General features: G+C 42.4%; 3 protein-coding genes across 3 annotated transcripts; 2 read left to right on the top strand and 1 right to left on the bottom strand.

Moving 5' to 3' along the window:
- The first annotated feature begins 622 nt into the window (after positions 1-622).
- LOC136447108 (trichohyalin-like) lies at positions 623-6,975 on the top strand. Its single transcript, XM_066445801.1, has 7 exons — positions 623-2,121; positions 2,396-2,892; positions 3,206-4,466; positions 4,723-5,225; positions 5,605-5,693; positions 5,868-5,975; positions 6,526-6,975. The coding sequence occupies exons 1-7, from the start codon at positions 1,484-1,486 to the stop codon at positions 6,682-6,684; spliced, it is 3,255 nt and encodes a 1,084-aa protein (XP_066301898.1). The 5' UTR covers positions 623-1,483; the 3' UTR covers positions 6,685-6,975.
- A 5,740-nt stretch (positions 6,976-12,715) lies between these two features.
- Positions 12,716-15,204, bottom strand: LOC136446950 (large ribosomal subunit protein mL55-like). The gene is made up of 3 exons (XM_066445620.1): positions 15,094-15,204; positions 14,216-14,426; positions 12,716-13,855 (listed from the first exon to the last, which is right to left on the bottom strand). Exons 1-3 carry the CDS (start codon positions 15,111-15,113, stop codon positions 13,709-13,711), a joined length of 378 nt encoding a protein of 125 aa, XP_066301717.1. The 5' UTR covers positions 15,114-15,204; the 3' UTR covers positions 12,716-13,708.
- Positions 15,205-15,315: 111 nt separating this feature from the next.
- Positions 15,316-23,217, top strand: LOC136446936 (cystinosin-like). The gene is made up of 11 exons (XM_066445603.1): positions 15,316-15,439; positions 15,970-16,090; positions 16,811-16,883; positions 17,127-17,196; positions 17,632-17,738; positions 18,210-18,350; positions 18,788-18,887; positions 19,311-19,433; positions 19,840-20,010; positions 20,841-20,958; positions 21,404-23,217. Exons 2-11 carry the CDS (start codon positions 15,970-15,972, stop codon positions 21,601-21,603), a joined length of 1,224 nt encoding a protein of 407 aa, XP_066301700.1. The 5' UTR covers positions 15,316-15,439; the 3' UTR covers positions 21,604-23,217.
- The last annotated feature ends 213 nt before the right edge of the window (positions 23,218-23,430 follow it).

The following is a 23,430-nucleotide window of genomic DNA, read 5'->3' as shown; positions in this document are numbered from 1 at the left end:
TGTTGTTGCATCTACCACCACCATGGGACCGGGTTAGGTTGGTGAGAAACGGAGTTTATCGGCGTCAAAAGGACGACCTTTTATGTGAGAGAGTTCTGGGGACCCGCCATGTTGAACTGCAGCTGTTGACACCACAGGGACCGACAGCATCATCACTTAGCATGACAGCCTGAAGTTAAGAAGGTAGTACAAGGGCAGAAAACTTACTAATATGAACACATTTTATATCATTCTACAGAAACATCTCCACTCCAGCTCTAGCCAGTTACGGTAAGCAGTTTTCATCACTTAAAAGTTGCGACACTTAGATAGAAAATTATGTGATAGAAATTCTAGTACATTTTCTCGGACATGTAGAACCTGAAAGCTCGGTTTGTTTTCTTTAGAGAGAGGACTTATGGGTTTTTGGGGAGAGGTACAAAGAGTAAAAGATTAGCATGGGAAATGAAAGTTGGAGGAAAACTTTGGTAAATAATGAGCCCGTTGAGTCGGACTACTAAAATACTTTCTTCTCTACAAAAATGTTTTACCGTATTGACGAGTCGAAGTTTTCTTCGTGGTTCCTAGTTTTGGAAAAACAGGGAGACGGTTGGCTATGCTGTTGCACAGTGTAGTACATTTAATTTGATATTTTAACTGTACAATAGTGATTTGATGCTACAGTTGTTTTAGTCAGCTGTTATTATGGTGTACAAACCTGTAAATTCTGCAGGATATCGCTTGTTCTGTGTGATGTTACAGGTAAGTAATAATAGAAGATATCTGTTCTACTCTCCATAAATACTTGTGGAAAAAATTCATGCCTTGATGTTTGTCACTTGTTGTAAATTACATGACGATATTTCCTGACATGGGTCTAAGAGTAAGACGTATTTGTGAGATTCACTTTGAAAATGTTTTTATGGTTAAATTTGTATCCTGTTTTCTATATCAAGGTAGGTGCTGGTTCTCTAATTTTATGGAAAGGTTAAAAAACACACAGTTTGAGTTTGAGTTTATTTAGGATCCACAATTAGCTTAACAGCTACTCTTCCGGATCCTGTGGTCCATTCAAAAACGTGATGCTCATCTTAGGAAAGAAGGTTTCCTACAGCTATCACTTGTGCTGCTTACTGTTCAAAACATGAACTTCCTTGATTGACGTTTTTCTTACTCATTGTTTTTGTGGATGCCACAGGAGTGGAGCCTTGTTTATGTTTTCTTTAGATAGCTCTTTGGATTCTCTGACCATCAATTGAGATGTATAGATGAGCCATAAGGTTTCTTTGTCATCTCTAATTGCAACCAGGATGGAAAATTTGGTTCAACAAAGGAGTAAAATGCTTTTCAGCTGTATTAGTTCTTTATGTGGTATTACTAGTGACAAAAGAAAGGTTTCAACAATGTCCTCTGTTATGTCAATCCTTCCACAAATGTGGTAAATCTCAATAAATAGATAAAATGAATAAAATGTTTTCCACTCCAGGTCCCTATCCCATTAATCATGTACGAAAGACAAGAGCTCCGTCAGGAACACCCAGACTTCCAGGTCCCCACCCCTCCCACCGAGCCGAAGACAGTTGCCCAGCGGGAGAAGGCTATGCAGCGCCAAGCCCGTAACAGCCGCCGAAAACTCCGCATGGCCCCCCAGGTTCCTAGCCAAGGCGTCAGCGATCAGACAATGGACTCCTGCGAAGAAGCCGACCGTCATCAGCCCCATCCAGACTTCCAGGTCCCCACCCCTCCCACCGAGCCGAAGACAGTTGCCCAGCGGGAGAAGGATATGCAGCGCCAAACCCGTAAGAGCCGCCGAAATCTCCGCAAGGCCCCCCAGGTTCACAGCCAGGGCATCAACAATCCGGTGATGGACTCCTGCGAAGAAGCCGACCTTCGTCTGGCCCACCCAGACTTCCAGGTCCCCACCCCTTCCACCAAGCCGAAGACAGTCGACCATCGGGAGAAGGATATGCAGCGCCAAACCCGTAAGAGCCGCCAAAACCTCCATAGGGCCCCCCAGGTTCTCAACCAGGGCATCAACGATCCGGTGATGGACTCCTGCGAAGAAGCCGACCTTCGTCTGAAGGCTGGGCACAGACCAAGCTACGTCCCACCCGGAGGGTTCTCAGAGAACATGCCTAACAGGTACAGCATTGAATTACCTTTGCCAGAAGGTTTATATGTCTTTCTGTGCTGTCCGTTTGTTTGTTTATTTGTTTGTTTGTTTGTTTGTGGACAGCTTATCTCAAGAAGCCTTGGACAGATCAAAATAACATTTGGAAGTTGACTAGCTCTTGTCAAACAGAGCTTGGGGGGATTTCCCTCATAAAATTGTTTGTCTTTCCAGTCACAGCCGGTGGAAGATTACCTCTTCGGTGAGCTTAACATCACTTTCCTTTTTCCCTTTCTCTACCTAAAGATACGTGAGGAACTCACCCACATGGGAGGAGCGGGATAGAGCCCTGGATGAGCATGCTGAGAGAATCTTTCACCAGAAGGTGAACACCATGATGTTCGGGGAGGACCTCAGCGCCTCCAAGCTGCCGTCCAAGAGGCGAAGCAAGAAGGTTCGGGCGCCAGAGAAGATCCGCCAACTCGAGCAGGAGCGGCACAACGCCGTACCGTTCGATGACGAACACCAGCTGCTCAGAGTGGTCTGCACCACGGTCATGTTTGGTGACGACCTGTCCCAGACCCGTAGAATTCCGGCTCAATCCAGCCTGGTTGGCGGACGACACACCCGCATCCACGATGCGGAAGGGCTGATTGGAGCACCTATGCCGCGGTCCCGGTACCAGAATCCCGAGCCTGAAAACACCGAAGACCAGGAGGACGCCGTGTACATAACGATGGAGGATCTGGACTACCGCGCCAACAGACTGAAGCAAGCCGCTGACATCTCCTCTGAGAGGACTGGTAGGAGTTCTTAAACTTTGTGTTAAAGTATTGAGAATGCATGTAATTGTAGGCTGTATTCCTGATTTCCAGCCTTTTCGCATGTAGCATGAACCACATGAATGGAAAAATATTTGTGGTCCCACTGAAACTTCATCCTCACTAATGAACAGTGTCAATTTATTTTTCCATGAATGCAAGAGAGTAAAATAGTTGAATTTCTTCTGTTGGGCAGAAAGTCAGTAGGGTGACAAACAGGGCTTCTGAAATGAAACTGAATGTGTACCCAGATTGACAGGTCTATAACAACTTTTTTTCCGTCTGGCCCACGCAGACTCCCAGATACCCACCCCTCCCACCAAGCCGAAGACAGTCGACCAGCGGGAGAAAGATATGCAGCGCCAAACCCGTAACAGCCGCCGAAACCTCCGCAAGGCCCCCCAGGTTCACAGTGTGAGCACAGAAGAGGAGCGGGATAGAGCCCTGGACAAGCACGCTGACTTCCAGGTCCCCACCTCTCCCCCCAAGACAGTCGCCCAACGGGAGAAAGATATGCAGCGCCGAACCTGTAACAGCCGCCGAAACCTCCGCAAGGCTCCCCCGGTTCCAAGCCAGGGCGTCAGCGATCAGGCGATGGACCCCTGCGAAGAAGCCGACCATCCTCAGGCCCACCCAGACTTCCAGATCTTCAGCCCTCGCACCAAGCCGAAGACAGTCGACCAGCGGGAGAAGGATATGCAGCGCCAAACCCATAAGAGCCGCCGAAACCTCCGCAAGGCCCCCCAGGTTCACTGTGAGAGCATAGAAGAGGAGCGGGATAGAGCCCTGGACGAGCACGCTGACTTCCAGGTCCCCACCCCTCCCCCCAAGACAGTCGCCCAGCAGGAGAAGGATATGCAGCGCCGAACCTGTAACAGCCGCCAAAACCTCCGCAAGGCCCCCCCGGTTCCAAGCCAGGGCGTCAGCGATCAGACGATGGACCCCTGCGAAGAAGCCGACCGTCGTCAGGCCCACCCAGACTTCCAGATCTTCAGCCCTCGCACCAAGCCCAAGACAGTCGCCCAGCGGGAGAAAGATATGCAGCGCCAAACCCGTAACAGCCGCCGAAACCTCCGCAAGGCCCCCCAGGCTCACAGTGTGAACACAGAAGAGGAGCGGGATAGAGCCCTGGACGAGCACGCTGACTTCCAGGTCCCCACCCCTCCCCCCAAGACAGTCGCCCAGCGGGAGAAGGATATGCAGCGCCAAACCCGTAGCAGCCGCCGAAACCTCCGCAAGGCCCCCCCAGTTCCAAGCCAGGGCATCAGTGATCAGGCGATGGACTCCTGCGAAGAAGCCGACCGTCGGCAGGCCCACCCAGACTTCCAGGTCCCCACCCCTTCCACCAAGCCGAAGACAGTCGCCCAGCGGGAGAAGGATATGCAGCGCCAAACCCGTAAGAGCCGCCGAAACCTTCGCAAGGCCCCCCAGGATCCAAGCACGGGCATCAGTGATCAGGTGATGGAGTCCTGCGAAGAAGCCGACCTTCGTCTGAAGGCTGGACAAAGACCAAGCTACGTCCCACCTGAAGGGTTCTCAGACAACATGCCCAACAGGTACAGCATTGAATTACCTTTGCCAGAAGCTTTTGTCTTTCTGTGCTGTCTGTCTGTTTATCTGTTTGTGGACAGCTTATATCTCAAGAAGCCATAGATGGATCAAAATAACATTTGAAAGGTGAGTACCTCTTGCCAAAAATAGCTGGGAGGATTGCTCTCATAGAATTGTTTGTCTTTCCAGTCATAGCCTGTGGAAGATTACCTCTTTGGTGAGCTCAACATCATCTTCTTTTGTCCTTTTCTCTACCTAAAGATACGTGAGGAACTCACCCACAGAAGAGGAGCGGGATAGAGCCCTGGACGAGCATGCTGAGAGAATCTTTCACCAGAAGGTGAACACCATGATGTTCGGGGAGGACCTCAGCACCTCCAAGCTGCCGTCCAAGAGGCGAAGCAAGAAGGTTCGGGCGCCGGAGAAGATCCACCAACTCGAGCAGGAGCGGCACAATGCTGTACCGTTCGATGACGAACACCAGCTCCTCAGAGTGGTCTGCACCACGGTCATGTTTGGTGACGACCTGTCCCAGACCCGTAGAATTCCGGCACAATCCAGCCTGGTGGGCGGACGACACACCCGCATCCACGATGCGCAAGGGCTGATTGGAGCACCGATGCCGCGGTCCCGGTACCAGAATCCCGAGCCTGAGCCTGATGAAGACCAGGAGGACGCCGAGTACATAACGATGGAGGATCTGGACTACCGCGCCAATAGACTGAAGCAAGAGGCTGACATGGAGGTCTCCTCTGAGAGGACTGGTAGGAGTGTTTAAACTTTGCGTTATAGTACGTAGTATAGAGAATGCATTTAATTGTAATCTGTACTCCTGATTTTCAGCCCATTGGCGTCTAGCATGAACCACATGAATGGAAAGAAGTTTGTGGTCTCACTGAAACTTCATCCTCACTAATGAACAATGTCATTTTTTTCTTTTGCCATGAATGCAAGTGAGGAAAATAGTTAACATTGATTTTTTTCTGTTGGGCAGAAAGTCAGTAGGGTGACAAACTGGGCTTGCTTACATCTGAAATGAAACTGATGTGTACCCAGATTGACAGGTCTACAACAACTTTTTTTCCTTGAAACTATCTTGCATATTTATAATTTATATATCCCTCTACATCTTGTACTCTGTAGCTACCAAGCTGTCATCCCCGGCACCGCAGCGCCACACGGCGACTTTGAAGAGAACAGCAACAGACGACAACATCTCTGGCCACTCCTTGGTGAGCTACAGTACATGTATATGTATCCCTCACTGTACAAGTATGACCTGCTACTGATACAGCAAGAAAGCTTACTGTCCTACGTGCCACTAAGAACTACAAGGTGAACAACAACAACTTTTCAGCTTATCACATATCCAATCACTAACCATTGACATCTTTTGTCACACCCAGCCGATGCACCCACAGCCTCCTGTGGCTGCAAAGTCCGACAACGCCGTGGCAGCCGAGAAGCTGAGGTACAAGAGGGCACACGTTGACAACATCTCTGGCCACTCCTTGGTGAGTTACAGCACATGTTAGCCTATCTTTTTAAGACTTACAGTTAACACATTGGTCAGCAATTTTCAGCGCAAGAAAGTCACAAGATTATAGTTTAAACTGTAGTGAAAATTACCCATCAACACACGGTAAAAGGTGGCCGCCATTGGTCATCGGGTTAGGCTAAGAAGTTTCTTACTATACAATCAACAAAGATAACAAAAAGCTATCTTTCAGCACGTCCCTGTAGCTTGACTGGTAGCAGCGGCACAGTTGAGCTCCAGGCTCCAATTGATTGCTTAAACTGGGAGACCCTGGTTCAATCCTGGGTCGGAAGATCTCAGTTGGGGCTGCACCTGTCTTTTGGAAGGGATGTAAAATGGGGTCCCGTGATCAAGGAGGAGGATAAGGTTTAGCAACTGTACATACATGATTGTATATGACCTGCTACTGATACAGCAAGAAAGCTTACTGTCCTACGTGCCACTATGTACTACAAGGTGAACAACAACAACTTTTCAGCTTATCATATATCCAATCACTAACCACTGACATCTTTTGTCACCTCCAGCTGATGCACCCACAGCCTCCTGTGGCTGCAAAGTCCGACAACGCCGTGGCAGCCGAGAAGCTGAGCTCCAAGAGGCGAGCACACCGCAGGGCGAAAGACGCACGAGCCCTGAAGCGCCGCTATGACGATCCAAGCGGCCCCGTGCGCGGCAAACACTAAGTACTCAGCTACTGACACAAAGGGAGGCCATCCGAAGGTTGGCCCGCACACAGCAAATTACCTTTACCTCTCTATTAGGGTCTGTACATGTCCCGAAAGAGAGGGTTTCCCTTTGGGTGTGTGCGGTAGTTCTAAGTAGACCCCAGGCTCCCTACAGCACTCTGGTGTGTGAGTCCTGAGCGGCTCGTCCGCGCTAAGACCACATCAGAGTGCTGGCATGCTATGGAATTGCTTTTTTTTCAACGTTTTTAAATCTGGAAACTAATTTCATTTGATTATTAAATACATACATAAGAGATAATTTTGTTACATAATAAGACTACATCAATATAACAGTTCTAACTCATGAAAAACCATCATTCCTAATATAATACAACAAACTGTGCAATTCCATAGTACTGCCATGTCTGGCCAATCCGATAACATCACAGGATTGCTACTGTAAAGCCATAGACAGTACAGCCAGCGATGTGCAAACATACATCTAGTATCTGATAGGCTATTGAGCTACACCACACTACAGTGTAGGAGTGTGGTGTAGCAATGCAAGGAGCCTGGGGTCAGTTGATAGTACTTTATACAATACTATTGAAAAGAGAAGAAATTATACTCTCATCTCCCAAATAAACGTACCGGTACGTTTATTTTTTTCGGCCTCAAAATCCACCCAGTACGTTCTTATTTTGGACAGTACGTTTATTGTTTTTTTGAAAATTCATTGGGGCTTTGCTTACCAGAGATCCCTCTTATATCAAAAGTTCAGTTTTTTTCCCATATTTCCCCTGTATTTTTGCTCCTAATTCGCTATTTTTCGACCAAATGACGTGGATTTCCCCGCCGCTACAATGACCCGTCATTTGTGAAATCCTAGTGGTACTAACATATCGGTCGATCTCGCTACAAAGTAAACGTCGTTATTAGGAGAAAACAAGACGGCACACTGAAGTTTTGAAATGTATTTTTCATATAAACAACTTTGACAGTCTCTGTTTACATCGTAAACAAAAGCACGCTGATCAGAAAAAAATTACAAGTAACGTTATATGCCAGCGGCGCACAGTGTTTCAAGTACGCATGTAATTACTCTACTCACGTGAGATACAGCCTTTCCCAAAAACTTTGAAAATCCAAAAACAACATCACGTAAAAATTGTGTCTTAGCATTAAAAACTGTATAATCACTTCCAAAATAAACCAAAACGTTTCAATCCTACCGCAAACATGAACATTTACTCCTTCGAAAATCGCCACAGTAAAGACGCACGGACTGTCACTGCTGTGCGTGGGAATGTTTCTCTTGCATGGAAGAGCTCACCTCGAAGAAGGGGAAACAACTTTTTTTTATCTACAAATAAAACTCCTTTGCCTTTGTCAAAAATGTGTTTTGCATTTTTACAAACAGAATTTCAATATCAAAGTCTATATATAAAATTGAATTGCAATATAGTCACCGTTATTATCACTTAAAAATGCTTTTAAAAAGATCACTCCTCTACAGAGAGAATGCCAGCGCTTTCCAAGAATTTTCAATGTAGCTTCTGTTAGCCCCGCCCCTTTTTGTCTTCGGCGCCGCCACTGTCTAGCTCAACCTTTCAAGTGAAACATGAGAACCCTGTAGTTTGTGGCAACAATTTACATTGTAACAAGCCTGAGGTTTCTCACAATGAATGTTTTTTCTGCATGCAAGGGTAATTTTGGGATTTCAAATTATTTGGATTGCAACAACAAAAACCAAGAACATTATATAATATTGTCCTTGATATTATATAATAATGCCCTTGACACAACAAAATAATTTGTGGCAAGTAATATTTTCAAATCTATGTTTCTATATGCAATGCATAGAAGATAAATGGCAAGTTGGGAAAGAAAAAAGTTACATCATATACATGTACATGTCATAGTTCTTCCCTTTCTATATGGCTTTTACATTAATAAGTAATACCTGTGATGACTATATATCCCGGATATTGTAATTTTCTGTTCATGTTCTAAATGTTGATACATTTGTATAAAAAAATGTAGACTTTGAAATTGAAAGTGTTGCCCATCCAAGTGAACTGAGGAGTTTGGCGACTACTTGTCGTGTTTTGATTATATGTCAGTATATACAACAATATTCCTGGATCACTTGCTTCAAGTAGAAAATGCATGTATCATGTACATTTTCACTTGTTGAATTTGAAAGCACCGTTGGCCCCCTATTAGGGGTCATAGCGAGGAACTAATGCCCAATTTTTCAACATTAATACTTTTTTTTTTGGAAGGGGCAAGGACGATTATAATTTGAACAAGATTTGTACAGTTATTCTGTTCAATATCTATACACTTACTGGTATGGTTCTCAGACAGGCATAAATGAATAAAGGGAACCTACGACTACCTGCTTATCATCTTCTTTCCCTCTGACAGACGTAGCATGGACACAGTTTATCTGTAAATTTGGTCATTTTCCGGGGGGTATGTTTATTCCGGGGGGTACGTTTATTAGATTTTGAAGATTTGTCCGGGGGGTATGTTTATTCCGGGGGGTATGTTTATTTGGGAGATGAGAGTAGCTGATTCCTTTATTAGCCCAAGGACTTATAACTATGTGCCAAGGGCACCTTATAAAGGTTTATTATTGTCTATAAACCGTACGTATACCGCTGTTGTTTCATACACATGAATTCTGTCATCCATGTATTGTGGATTCTTTATTAGAGATACCATGGTCGCGGACTCTAAATGGTAGAGTCCGAATTAAAATGGTATTTACATTTTTTTAAACATGGAATACTGGTATTTACACATTGCTTATAAGCGAGTATCAAAGACTTCTTAACCACATAAAAATTAGAATTGAACACAGGGCTAACTTCACTACTTACAGAACATATATCTATGTATCTATATATATAGAGAGAGATATATCCGTTAGTCATCAAAACGGATAAATGTCTAAGTGTCCCTTCAGATATTAGTAAGAGTCTTTGCGGGGGAAAGTGATCAATCATGTTTGTTTAAAAGGTCAGTCATGTAGGGGATGGCAGAGTTTTTGTGACGTTTCGTTCGGCAGGCAGGTGTGTCCAGTTTGTCTGAATTCCGCGTCCGTCGGCCGGATATCTGCGGATATCTGACTCCTTAGTGGTGAGAGCCAGTCTCTGAAATCTGAGTTTAGCAGGGTTTTTTTTTGCAAAGGATAGGCAAAGGTTCATTCGTCGTTCAGACAAGGACTTGAGGTTCAGAGTGGTCAGTGCCGACGTGTAGTTTGTGTGCTTTGTGCAAAGAATGATCCCGCACGCTCTTCTCTGTAGTCGTTCGAGTCTTGTGCACTGGGTGCTAGTTAGGGAGGAGTGCCACACAGGCGCTGTGTATTCCACAGAGGGTCGGATGTACGTGGACAGTTGTGAGGTCTTCCGTTGAGACTCCAAATCTCTTAAGTCGGTGCAGCAGGAAAAGTTTCTTGTTCCCGGTAGAGGTCAAAAATGTATGTACAATATCATCAATATGCATGTACAGTTTGTCTACCTCTGATCCATATATACTTGAATTGTATACACAAGTAACATTCAGGAGAAATTTGCTTGGACAGTTTTCCAGTTTGACAAACAACTCTACATCTTTTAACTTATAAAATCTCAAATGCATTTACAGCCATTTCAATCTGTTTTTCAGCCTTTTGAACAAGCAATATCAGTGCCATGTAGGAAAACTTTACTATTTATATCTGATAAAACTGTGCAAGTAACATGGACAATATCTATCTAATGACACTGGCCATGTACTCAAACGTGCTGGAAATAAACCCTCACCCTCTACATCATTTATTTTAAAGGCTAAAATATTTTTATATGGTGAAATAGACTTTCAGTGCAGTAATTGACAATACTAAACCAGAAAACTGACAGAAACTGGCAAAGGAGTAATTTTTGTACATTTATCTATAGTCAAAACAAAGCAAATTGTCCCTAAACTGTCCACATTTTTTATTGGCAAAATAGTCCCATTATTTCCTATCTTTTTGTTTCTCATCATTTCTGTACTATCAAAAATTGTTTAAGAATCAGACCCAACAGTTAGTCTTTTTCCAAAATGTTACATGAAAATGTAACCTTTGGCACAGATCGATAGTGCCCTCACCGCAAACCCACTCCAGTTAACCGGACCGCTCAGTATTCTACACTGCAGCTGGGGTGGGGAAGGGTTGGGCAGGAACAACTCCACAGACCGTAGGCACTTGGCCCTCCCAGACTACTCCAACCTCTACCCACTGCACCATCTGGCGGATATGTCCGTGGCGTCCAGTGAGCGATGGCTGTCCCGCGCCCGATCTACCAATCGGGATGTCGGGCCCCATCCTCACTGGACGCCACATTCATGTCCGCCTGTTCAGCAGTGGGCCGGGGAGAGGCGGGGGTAGTCTGCAGGGACTTGTGTCTACTGTCTGTGTGGGGAGATCTTGTACCAACCCGGAGACTCCCTGGCTAAAGTGGAGATGTACTGTGAGGCCTTCTCCGACTGGAGTGGGTTTGCCTCATGTGCACCATTTGTGAAACATTTTCATGTAGCATCTTTTTCCTTCTTTTTCTCCTCGATTTCCTTTATTTTGGGTACTTGACCCATAGTTGGACAGTACAAACATACAGAACATATAAGAAGCCATTAACAAAAAAAGTGTTTCTGAAATTTAAATTGGAACTTTTTATGTTTTGACTTTTGGTGTTATACAATCAAAAAGTAACACTGTGACAGTTTAAAAGTGTCAGTCATATGATGACAACAAAACATAGCATCTTTTTTCTTTTCATTATTTTTCTTTCTTATATTTTTTCATAGTAAATGCATGACATTCATCTTAAATATTGAATCCCTGCAAGTTTGTACACATCAACAAAATGAGTTAGATCCAGTGTTCCTAACTCCTTAGAGACTACATGACCAGCACGTTTGGGTACATGTCTATTGTCATTTTAATCAATTAAATTGTAATTCTATATTGCATTACTTTATCAATCCGTTTTAAGCAACACATCTCTTAATGATTAAAATTTTATTTTGATCAATCAGACGAAAAAAATTATTTTGCAGCTGTATTGCTGTATTGAGTATCCAAATTTATTCCCTATGCCCTATCCATCTATCATCAGTAACACAATTAAGTTCTGAATTGAATAACTTTTTTACAATCCATTAAAACTCATTTCACAAACCCATGAAAACAGCTGATATTATTGTACATACATGAAATAACAATGATAGATATTTGTTGATCACAATGGGACAGAATGTTTCTGCATATGTCACTAGTATGACTCAAACTGTATAGTTGTACTGTGCCAAAATACTATGTGTGTATATACAAATATATATATATATATTCTTTACATGTACATGATAACCAGATGGTGATTTTACAGAATAAATGTACATGTTCTTCATGTTGACACGTACTTTGGCTCAGGTGTATTGATCTTATAAGTTGTATTGAATATTCTTAATTGTTCCGTATTGAATAGCTGGTGTCCCTATCCCGATTGCTAAATGACACACCAACAAGACTGGTGCCCCTGTCCCTGAATGACACACCAACAAGACTGGTGCCCCTGTCCCTGAATGACACACCAACAAGACAGGTGCCCCTGTCCCTGGTGCTGAATGACACACCAACAAGACTGGTGCCCCTGTCCCTGGTGCTGAATGACACACTAACAAGACAGGTGCCCCTGTCCCTGGAGCTGAATGACACACCAACAAGACTGGTACCCCTGTCCCTGGTGCTGAATGACACACTAACAAGACAGGTGCCCCTGTCCCTGGAGCTGAATGACACACCAACAAGACAGGTGCCCCTGTCCCTGGAGCTGAATGACACACCAACAAGACTGGTGCCCCTGTCCCTGAATGACACACCAACTAGTCTGGTGTCCCTGTCCCTGAATGACACTCCAACTAGACTGTTGACCCTGTACTCAATTCTAAACCAATAGCATTAATTCCTGATGAGGCTTTCTATAGTGCTGGTACAAAACAACTGCTAAAGGCAAAAACCCTGATTTCAAAGATTTATTAGCAAACATTCCTACATTTTCATACATAGCTTATGGGCTAAATAGCCAGTTTACAAGCCAGCCATAGAGTGGTATTGGTAACCAAGTCTGACATATTTCCATTGGAAACTATCACCGGTATGAAAACAAGACAAACTAAGGTACTCTTAGGCTCCACTCCAGAGTCCAAAGGTGTTGCCAAAAAAATGAATTTTTTTCACTTGCACTAGAATAAAGTGCACCTTTCATAACATTTGAAACAGTCCTTGTAAAGACAGTACACTCAGTGTGGTTAGCGTTGCCAAAATATTCATCTTTTTCACTTCTACTCAGAACTGGGGTCAGATCTTTGATAGGACTTTAAATAGTCCTTATAAAGACAATACTCTCAGTGTGGTCAGTTCTCACATTGCTAACAAGCCCTGCATATACAAGTCATTCAGTCCTCTGAAACAGCGTCAATAACATTGTCCCTCCAGTTCCAGCATTACTTTTTCTTGAATAAATTGCTTTGTAAAGACAGTACTCTCAAATTGGGCAGTTCTCACATTGCTAACTAGCACTACATACACAATTGACAGTCCTTCTGTCCACATTGTCCATCCAGTATCACTTTTTCTTGAATAAATGGCTTTGTAAAGACAGTACTCTCAATTTGGTCAGTTCTCACATTGCTAACAAGCAAGTTGCATACACAAGTCCTTCAGTCCTCTGAAACAGCGTCAATAACATTGTCCATCAAGTTCCAGCATTACTTTTTCTTGAATAAATTGCTTTGTAAAGACAGTACTCTCAAATTGGGCAGTTCTCACATTGCTAACTAGCACTACATACACAATTGACAGTCCTTCTGTCCTCATTGTCCATCCAGTATCACTTTTTCTTGAATAAATGGCTTTGTAAAGACAGTACTCTCAATTTGGTCAGTTCTCACATTGCTAACTAGCACTACATACACAAGTGACAGTCCTTCTGTCCTCATTGTCCATCCAGTATCACTTCTTCTTGAATAAATGGCTGTATCTTTTGGCGTCAAAGTCGTCCTCAAATTCCTCTTCCACCTGCCGCACCTGTTTAGGCATCCGCCTGGCCATCCGCAGTCGCCTCTCCTGGTCTGACAGATTGTCGATGTCCAGGGGCATCTTTGGAAAGAAGATGTCAATAATGCATCTCCATTGTGAGTTCAAATATTCAAGCTGTAAATTCAATAGACTATAAGTGTGATATATATATATATGTAGAATACAACATGGGGTATTCCATATCACGCGAGGTACCAGCCCGACCGTGGGTAGGATCTCCCGGAGGAAATTTATTCATGTGAACAGGGGGTCACTATAAACAAGATGCTTAATACTTGTGCAAAGAAGAAAACTTATTGGTCAAATTTTAAGTGACCACCAAAAAGTGGTCACAGTGGCCAGCTGGTCCATATGTAGAGGTAGCCACTTGTACAGGTTTGACTGTACTGTAAAATTTCACCCCGTATCCAGAGTCCTTACCTTTATTACACCTATGGGTTCCTTGTAAGGTACAGTGATTGTAGACCCGTCTGCCTGTACCACCCGCGCGTTGTACGTTCTCATGTACCTGGAACGGTTCAGCCTGGCGATGGTGGTCCTGTTGGAGTTGTGTCGGACTTGATGCACCAGAGAAGACAACATCACAGGGTCTCTGGAGCCACAGGGGCACAGTCTGGTGTACAGGAAACATCTGTAGGGGAATAGATATCATGTTAAGTTGGTGAAGGTTAGACATCCAGGTGTTTTCGGTGAATACATATCATGTTCACTTTACACTACATGTTCATAATATAATACAGTATATAACAGTCAAATCAGGGTCTCTATAACCACAGGGACAGAGCATTGTGTACAGCAAACATCTGTAGGGAAATGGATACTGTTGTTTTATGTGATAAATCTACACTGTTCTATATGCTAATAGTAACACAGTGACTATGTATGTAACAGTCACACTGAAGGGTCTTTATAACCAAAGGGTTGGGTATAGCAAACATCTGTAGGAAAGGGGTGTGTACATATGGTTTGATGTTGGCAAGGTGGTTAGAATTAGATATAGCCTGAGGCTATTGACAGGATCATCCTGTCAGCAGTAGAAAAAATTGCACTGCTGACAGAATGATGTCAGTAGCCACTTCCTTAAATATATTTTCTAAAAACAAAAGGAAAGTGATCTTCAGGTTGTCAAGTAATAACCTTACTTAACCCGGGCTAAATCCGGTTTACATCACCCCGTAGCGCACAAATTTTGAACATCTTGTTCTATGAAACTTCGAAATGATAAAGGAGGCTGTCTAGTCTACAGAGAATGTGGAATATGTTATAAAGAAGGACAAAATTCGACGTAAGCGTCTCACCTCAGCATGGGCGCAGCCATCTTGGTACAGACTAACGCAAAACGGTGAGGTCAGTGACCCCTATTCAACATCACAAAGGCTTGATGTTTTTCGCACCCAGATAGGACAAAAATAACTGTAAAAACAGATTTTAGTTTTCCAATTGATGCAAGTAGAGATAATTTGGCCTTTGACTGTGCCTTCTAAAGAAAGAGATTTGGAAAAGTTTGAAGTAAATTCGATTTTACGACAGTTTACCCGGATGACAGTCATGTGATGTCATCAAAGATGGAGGACTTGTAGACAGAATATCGATATCCAGACATTTCGAGCTAATTTTGACTCCCAGAGGCTATCTTACGGCTAGGTAAGTGTCCAGACTACATCTAAATGTTCTCTGTGAAGAAAAGAGATCACTGTTATGAATCTATGAGCATACAATGTCTGTTATGACAGACTGTAAACGTTACACGAAAATTATGAGGATAGTCCTTGCTGAGGGGGAGGGGCGAAAAAATTCTGTTCGGAGACTTATAGTTATAAAGTTATATACGTATAAACTCTATAAAGGAAGCAAGTAAAGGAACCCAAGCAATCCAAGAAAACAACAACAAACTGTTTTTTACCTAGAAACGATGCACTGTATTGAGAAATGCGTTTTTGTCCAAGACTGGGAATCATCGATGATCATGGACTATAAATTATATAATGTATTTTATGGATCTTAGTGGGAGTTCGAAAGTTATTTAAAATGTAAAATGTATGTTTGTGCATATGAAAATTCCAAAAGTTTCTCGTGTAACCTGAACCTCTAAGAAAAAGACTTTCAATAATTGTGACCACAAACTGCTGTACATATCATTCTTATGTGCAGTTTTTACTTCACTTCTCCACTAGATGTCTGTTCACTTCAAGCTGAGGAGTCGCCTGTGTTCCATCATCATGCCGAGGTCTACATATTACCAGTTCCTCTTCACCGCCACCCTGGGCTGCTTCCTGTTCGTGGGACTTGTCGAAGGTTGGTACTTCCCTTTTTTTTAAAGAATGGTTTTTATTGGTCAGAAATTACCCGCAATGGCAGCCTTTCTAGCGCTGAATTGATGCAGGGTTTACAGGTTTCACATAATACACAACATATACATATACATATCTTATCCACACTTGCATTATGTGGAATTGTCGCAAGGGTCTGGGCGACTGCCATTCAGCGCCACCAGGTAACCTCAATACGACCTTCCCCAACCGAAGTCAGGTACCCATTTACACCTGGGTGGAGTGAGGAAAGTCGTGTAAAGTGCCCTTCCCAAGGGCACAAGATCGGCGACATGACAGGATTCGAACTCGGGACCTCTTGGTTCTGAGCCGAACGCTCTGACCTTGCACCACACGACCCCACTTTTTTCATTGGAATTCAAATAAGGAGGAAGGCTTACACATGCACACTCTTAAGAAACTAACGGTATACCATTAAGAAACTTAGGACTGAGACAAACACCCTTCTCAACAAGGGTGCTGGGGCCTGGCCCTCATACTAGTGCAAAATGTATTTTTCTATCAAAAAGTATACACCTTAGGCATTATAAAGTTACATTTAATCAAAAATATTTTGTGTTTAAGTCTCATTGAAAGTCTTATATGTCAACATTCATTGACTACATCTATATGTACATTTGTACTCATTGTAGGTTGATAATTTTTCTAAAGTTCCCAAATAACTGTTTGTTTCTCACTGATTCAGGTATCGGAATCAGCGCCCTCCGTGACTTGACCTTAGAGCCAGGACAGAATGAAACTATAGTCATCCAATTAAGGTACAGGAGTTGAACTATCATTATTTATTATACACATACACAAGGTTGACAAGGGAGTCAACATGTAGCGTGGAAATGATAGAAAATGGAATATCTACAGGGAAAAAGTTTTGTAATAATGGTAATACATAATGGTATTGATACTATTTTTCTCCTATTCATTCCAAAGATGTAATTGTGAACATAGACTGTTACCTGTGACATGTATGATTGATACCATTATTTTATCGTGCATTCTTGCAGTGGTCGTTTGAAGAAATCAACCATCCTTTTTGCTGACACTTCCAACAAGGATATATGCTCTGTGGAAAATGTAAGTATAATGTGTATCAATCCAGACATAGGGTACTTTGCTTTTGGCATTGAGGGTTCTAAGGCAATATTATAGAAGTGTTCCAGTTTTGACCTTATTGTTTGTCCTTTCAAACTTGAATTTATTGAAGCCCCTTGACACAGAGGGGAAAGTTAGAATTCAGGAAGTTTAGAGAGCATGTTTTAAACTTCATCATGGAAAAATCATCAACTACTTTCTACACAGAAAGTGTTGGTAAACCTATGATCTAATGACAAGCTGTGAGTATGAGTCTAAGACTTAGACTACACATAACGTTACATATGCTCAATCTACAAGCAGGTGTTGGGGGTCAGAATTGTGACTGTTTCTAAGCTCCTGTCCCAAGCTTCTGTCACAAATTGCCTCTCAACTTCTGCTTGGAGATTATATATATGCGTGTCTGTTTCCCCACAGGTTACCATTCCCGCAGGATGGAACTCTTCCGTAAGAACCCGCGTCATTGCTAATAAGGTTGGACGTACAGATGTGACCTTCAACAGTACATCTTCAGAACTCACAGGGTACACTGCCTTCTGTCTTCTGTCTCACACTTAAAGGAAACTGTTTGCTGATGCCCTGTTGCTTTGACATGAACTGTGAGGAGTTGCTACTTGTAGACAGATGAAAACACTATCTATCTGTTTGATGTTATTATTAGACTATCATCGACTTCCATTCATTGTCACAGTAATGATGGAGCTTCCAATTATGACAACTCAATCCAGGATCTTGCAATGATGTTGGAACATGTTTCATTTGGTAGCTCACTAATTTGTTGAAATTTTTATACCAGTCCCACGTGTACAGAACACATAAAAACAGAGAAAGCAATAATTATAAGGCCCACTGTTTGGATTTTAGCCAAGCACAGTTCTCGGGTGGGCCCCTACTCCTTTTGACAAGTGTGCTGGGTTCTTTTGTGTGCAGAGGTTTAATACCTAAGGGTTCTACTTCCAAATCTATAATGTTGTTGATTTCCTTTCCCTTTGCAGACTGGATAGTGTGTTCACCAAGGTGTCAGTGGTCCACAGTATACCCCTGCATATTGTGAACGCTGTGATTGGCTGGATCTACTTCGTAGCCTGGTCCGTGTCCTTCTATCCACAGATATTCGAGAACTGGAGGAGGAAAAGGTGAGAAGGCACTTTGTCTTTTCTCACCAATGTTTTTTCTTGACTGTAGCCTGATGTAACTGGTTTTATAACAGTAACAGTATATACTATAGTCATTAGGCGTAACTCACCAGTTCTGTGTGTTAAGTACAAACTGTATAAGGTTTGATGCACACTGTACCATGATGGACCCATTCTTATCCATAAGTGTGGTGGGTTCTTAAACATGCTTGAAGTGTGGGTCTCCTCTAACACGGATCTTTCGCTTTATGTCCCATCAGGGAGGACGTCCCAAAAAGAAGCTAGCAACACATACTCTGTGCATCTCGCCACACACTTATTTGATTCTGGCTACAGTATAAATCAGTAGAGGAAAGATTTAGTTCTGTGTGGCTGCACTTTTTATTGACTAGTTCTCATGACAATTTAATTTGACAATAATGTCTCCTGTGTTCCAGTGTGGTTGGCCTGAACTTTGACTTCTTGGGCCTGAACTTGACAGGGTTCTTAGCCTACGGGTTCTACAATGTGGGGATGTTCTGGGTCAAGGAGATACAGGTAAGGTCAGAAGATCTGCCACAAAATGTCAAATTTTGATGAGGAATATCAACATGAAAACTGAGTCTGAGAGTCTAAAGATTAACTATAGAATGTCGAATAGTGTAACATTTGATCTTGACCGTCAAGATTGAAACAGAGTCTAAGAGAAAAACTTGGTACACACAGTTTCAGGGGCTAAATATAGTCTTTCTCCTAGCACTCTGTTGTCATCTTGCTTATTTTTTAGTCCAAAATGTTCAAAACAAAGTAAGTAAGATGCAATTTATTTGAAATTTGTATGATAAATGCATAATGTAGTTGGTTGTTGTACATGAAATCAAATGTAAACATTCTATATTTTTGAGCAATTGTATTGTTTATGTTCGGAGCAACGTAACAAACACTTACATGTAGTATTGCCTTATTTTTTCTTCTCCCTAGACTGAGTACAAAGCTCATTTTGGACTCCACACCGTGAACCCTGTCCAGCCCAACGATGTTTTCTTCACCATCCACGCTGTGTTTATCACAACTGTCACTATTCTACAGTGTTGTATATATGAGGTAAGCTGTGCTTTATGATGAGATAAATGCTGTTGTGTATCTGTCCATTTTTTTTGTTTCAATGGTATGACTATGAAGACAATGGTAGCTATGAGTGTAGCAGGATCCAACAAAGCAATCAGAGATGGCAGACTTCAACCCTTCCCACAGCCAGACATACACAGACAGACCCACACATGCACATACAAACACACACACACACATAAACATACACACACACACAAACACACACACACACACACAGACAAATCATCATCATATACAAATAGTTACACACAGTACTTCACTTACTACAACCTTTAGTTTACTGCCCTGTGTACCAGAGAGGTGGACAGAGGATGTTGTTTATCATTTCTTTGTGTCAATTTTATTTGAATTTCTACAAATTTTCTATTGTGTGTTCCAGAGAGGCGGCCAGCGAATGTCGTACATCGGGATCGGTCTGGTGGTGGTGGCATGGCTGGTCGCGGGGGTGGGACTGGTCCTGGCACTGACCAAGACCCTCACCTGGCTCTCCTACCTCAACTTCTTCTCCTACATCAAACTGGTCATCACGCTGGTCAAGTATATTCCACAGGTAGGTCAAAAACATGTACTAGTATAAACATGTCTTTCACAAATAAAGAGAGACAATTTTTTTCCCTATACTATATTGTTCATGTTTATTACTGTTAGTTTAGTTTAGATTCTGCACCTTTTTTTTTTAGGAGCACCACCATCACCGCCTTAGGCGTGCACCCTGGGCGCGACACCCACACCGGGTTTTGCCCAGTACTGTATATAGATAGATAGAAATGGCAAGATTTTGAACAAGCAACCACAGTTGATTAATTCTGAGTGAAGTTTGGCAGTGAGGTTCTTTGATTACCTTCAATCATCTCAAAGTTCTTCATAATTGACCATTTCTTATTTTCCATTCCTTTAAACACAAAGGCCATGCCAATCAAACTTGTTGGTCCTTTGAATTAAAGAAATTAGATGCTAAACTGGAAGAACAACAATCATGGAAACAGAGCACAAGAGTCTGGTTTATATATGCCTTGATGAACACAGTTTTAACTTACTAAAGGAATGAATATAGGTAAATAGTAAGGACAACCTCAGGCCAACCGTACACACTCACACCACGTCTTCAGATAGGACACTGGTAGCCGCGTATAGTTCCCGTTTAGAACTTAATTCGAGCCCACACCTCAGCACCCACCATCATAAAGACTTATGCTACAGTAACCACCTCCAGTCACAAGTCACATTAAAACAGTCCCTTCCATTTTTACATAGTTAACCGCAGCCCTGTCCTGAGCAACCACCTGTCCTCAGTAACCATTTTTCCTCAGTCCCTTGGGTGGTTGCTGAATCCAAGTTTGACTGAGTAATCACTATCACAACAATTTTTATGATTTCTAGGCCTTCATGAACTGCCGTAGGAAAAGCACGGAAGGCTGGAGCATCGGAAACGTTCTACTGGACTTCACAGGAGGCACCTTCAGTCTCCTACAGATGTTCCTTATAGCCTACAACACGGGTCGGTCTCATACAGTTTTTTTGTGTCCTAAATTATCTAGTCAGAGTGCCAGCCTTTTTAGCTTTCTCTCTCAGTCCCTCCACTCTCTAAGCTTCTGAATAGACAGAGAGCAGAGTAAAGCTGAAAAGGCTGGCACTCCTGGACCAGCTAAGCATTATCGTTCTAGAACAATATTATGCACTGTGTGATTGTGTGTATGTGTGTTTTTGTGGTGGATGTATGTGTGTTTGAGTTTGAGGATGTGTGCTTGTGTGTGTGTGTGTGTGTGTGTGTGTGTGTGTGTGTGTGTGTGTGTGTGTGTGTGTGTGTGTGTGGATGTGGATGTGTGCGTGTGTGTGTCTGTTTCTGATGTATGTAAAGGGGGTGAAGTCCACCATCTCTGATTACATTATCAAAGTGAATGTATTTCAAACCATTAACACATGGCCTGTAATACATGTTACAGATGACTGGACCACTCTATTTGGAGACTTCACCAAGTTCGGCCTGGGTGCCCTGTCCATCCTGTTCGACTTGTTCTTCATGCTGCAGCACTACGTTCTCTTCCCGGTGTCAAAAAGAGAGAAGAGCATCCAAACTCCTGATAATGTTGTTGCCAATAAGGCTGATGACAAAGAACCTCTTCTAACAGCTACACATGCCTAGATATCATATTGTGGCGTTAGTAGCCAAGCAGCTAGCCGAGCCGAGATCGAGAGGTCGTGGGTTTGATTCCTGGCATTCCTGGCTAGACGGTGTGTCCTTGGGAAAGGCACTTTACACAACTTTCCTCACTCCACCCAGGTGTAAGTGGGTACCCAACTTTGGTTGGGGAGGTAAAAAGGTCCATGTCATGGTAAAAGGAGAGGGATGGGCTCCACCTGTGCTATAGACACAGTAGATTAAAAAATAACAAACCGCTGAGCCCAAGGCCTAAAAAATACATGGGACTTTAAAGCTTTACCTTCTTTATTACATACCTAGAGCTTAGCACAAAAATGGAAAAATTCAATGCTTTGTATTGTGAAGTTTTAGCGGTACTGTCGTACTATGTATTCAAAGTCAGAATAACTGCAAGTATTGATGTTAATGAATTTAATGCTGTAAATACATGGGAGCGGACCTAAGCATATCAATGCAAAATCCTGAAAATAAATAGTTCAATGTTCAATGATATATAAGGTTACTCTACTATGCACTCTTAGTCAGAAAGTTATTGATAGTGTTTTAAGAGTAAGAGGGCTATTGCCCTTATGATGTACATGATTGTATGTTTGATACACTGAATTCTTAGTCTTTAGGTTTGTTAGATGGAAGGACAAGTTCTATATTACTCCAGTCAAGAAATAAAACATGGACAAGGAGGAATAGAGGGTAGTGTAAAATTGTTTATACATAATATATGATTATTGTATCAATTACAATTAAAAGTGAAAGTGATCTCAAAGCAGTTAAGCTACAATGAACCGTTGAGCTACTCTTTTATTGGTCGTGACAGAGAATACATACGATATGTACAGTACTTACAGTTACAATTATATGGTACTTTTGTATAGCTACCACTCCAGGGACTTAGCAAACATGGTCACTCTAGACCGGTGGTCACTCTAGAAAGGAAACTGGTCATGTCACGGTCAATGTAAGGGACCACGAAAAAGTGGCCACAATGACTTCAATATATGATGTATTCTTGCCCAAACATTGCATGGTGTCAAAGTTTTTGAGAAAATTGTGAGCTAGTAATCATTGTCAACTGTACATGTACCTTTGAAGAAAATCCCTTAGTCCAAGCAAGGCCTTGGTCTAAGTCTGAATCAATGAATATTGTGGTGTAAATAGTAAAACTGCTTGAACTAGTTAAGATTCAATGTTAGCATGATAAGATTGGAAAACATTGATCTGGGATCAGACCATGTTCAGAACTTAGAACTGAGCAAATCATGAATTTCAACTTGCCCAAATTTTCTACTGAATATTCACTGAAGATGACTAGTGCATGGTGCAATTCTGTCAAAATTTGGGTAAGTCCAAAAGAAATCCTGTGTTGAAGGTTACAGTTGAGGATTTCCTTGTTGCCCAAGAAATCTGCCAACTTGTTGCACATGAAATCAGTAGGACCAACTTGGTTACAATGGTTAGAACCTTTACCTACATTTTATACAGCTTATCAGGCATCTATAGACTTGAGAAAACCTATTGGTTTAAAGGTGAAAATAATGCACTGGCCTATTTGCCTCTTTGTGCAGTTGATGCTATGTGATTAAAAAGTAAAATTTGTAATGTGTGTGTCTTTGTGTGTGTGTTATTTTGGCTGGATACAAAGACCATAAAAAAGTAGTTTAGAATGTAACGTTAGTAGAAACACCTAGATTTGTTGTTGTTTGTACAAATGTGCTTATGTGTTGTTTGGAAATGTGTGCCTCTTGCTTTGGAAAAATGAGGGACATTATTTTGATTGTACATTTGTACATGTATCATTGGAAAAATGAGCAG

This window comes from Branchiostoma lanceolatum, chromosome 13 (genome assembly GCF_035083965.1).
Source record: "Branchiostoma lanceolatum isolate klBraLanc5 chromosome 13, klBraLanc5.hap2, whole genome shotgun sequence".
In the NCBI taxonomy this organism is placed as follows: domain Eukaryota; kingdom Metazoa; phylum Chordata; class Leptocardii; order Amphioxiformes; family Branchiostomatidae; genus Branchiostoma; species Branchiostoma lanceolatum.
The sequence above is the reverse complement of the archived record's forward strand: the minus strand, read 5'-3'. Positions and strand labels throughout refer to the sequence as shown.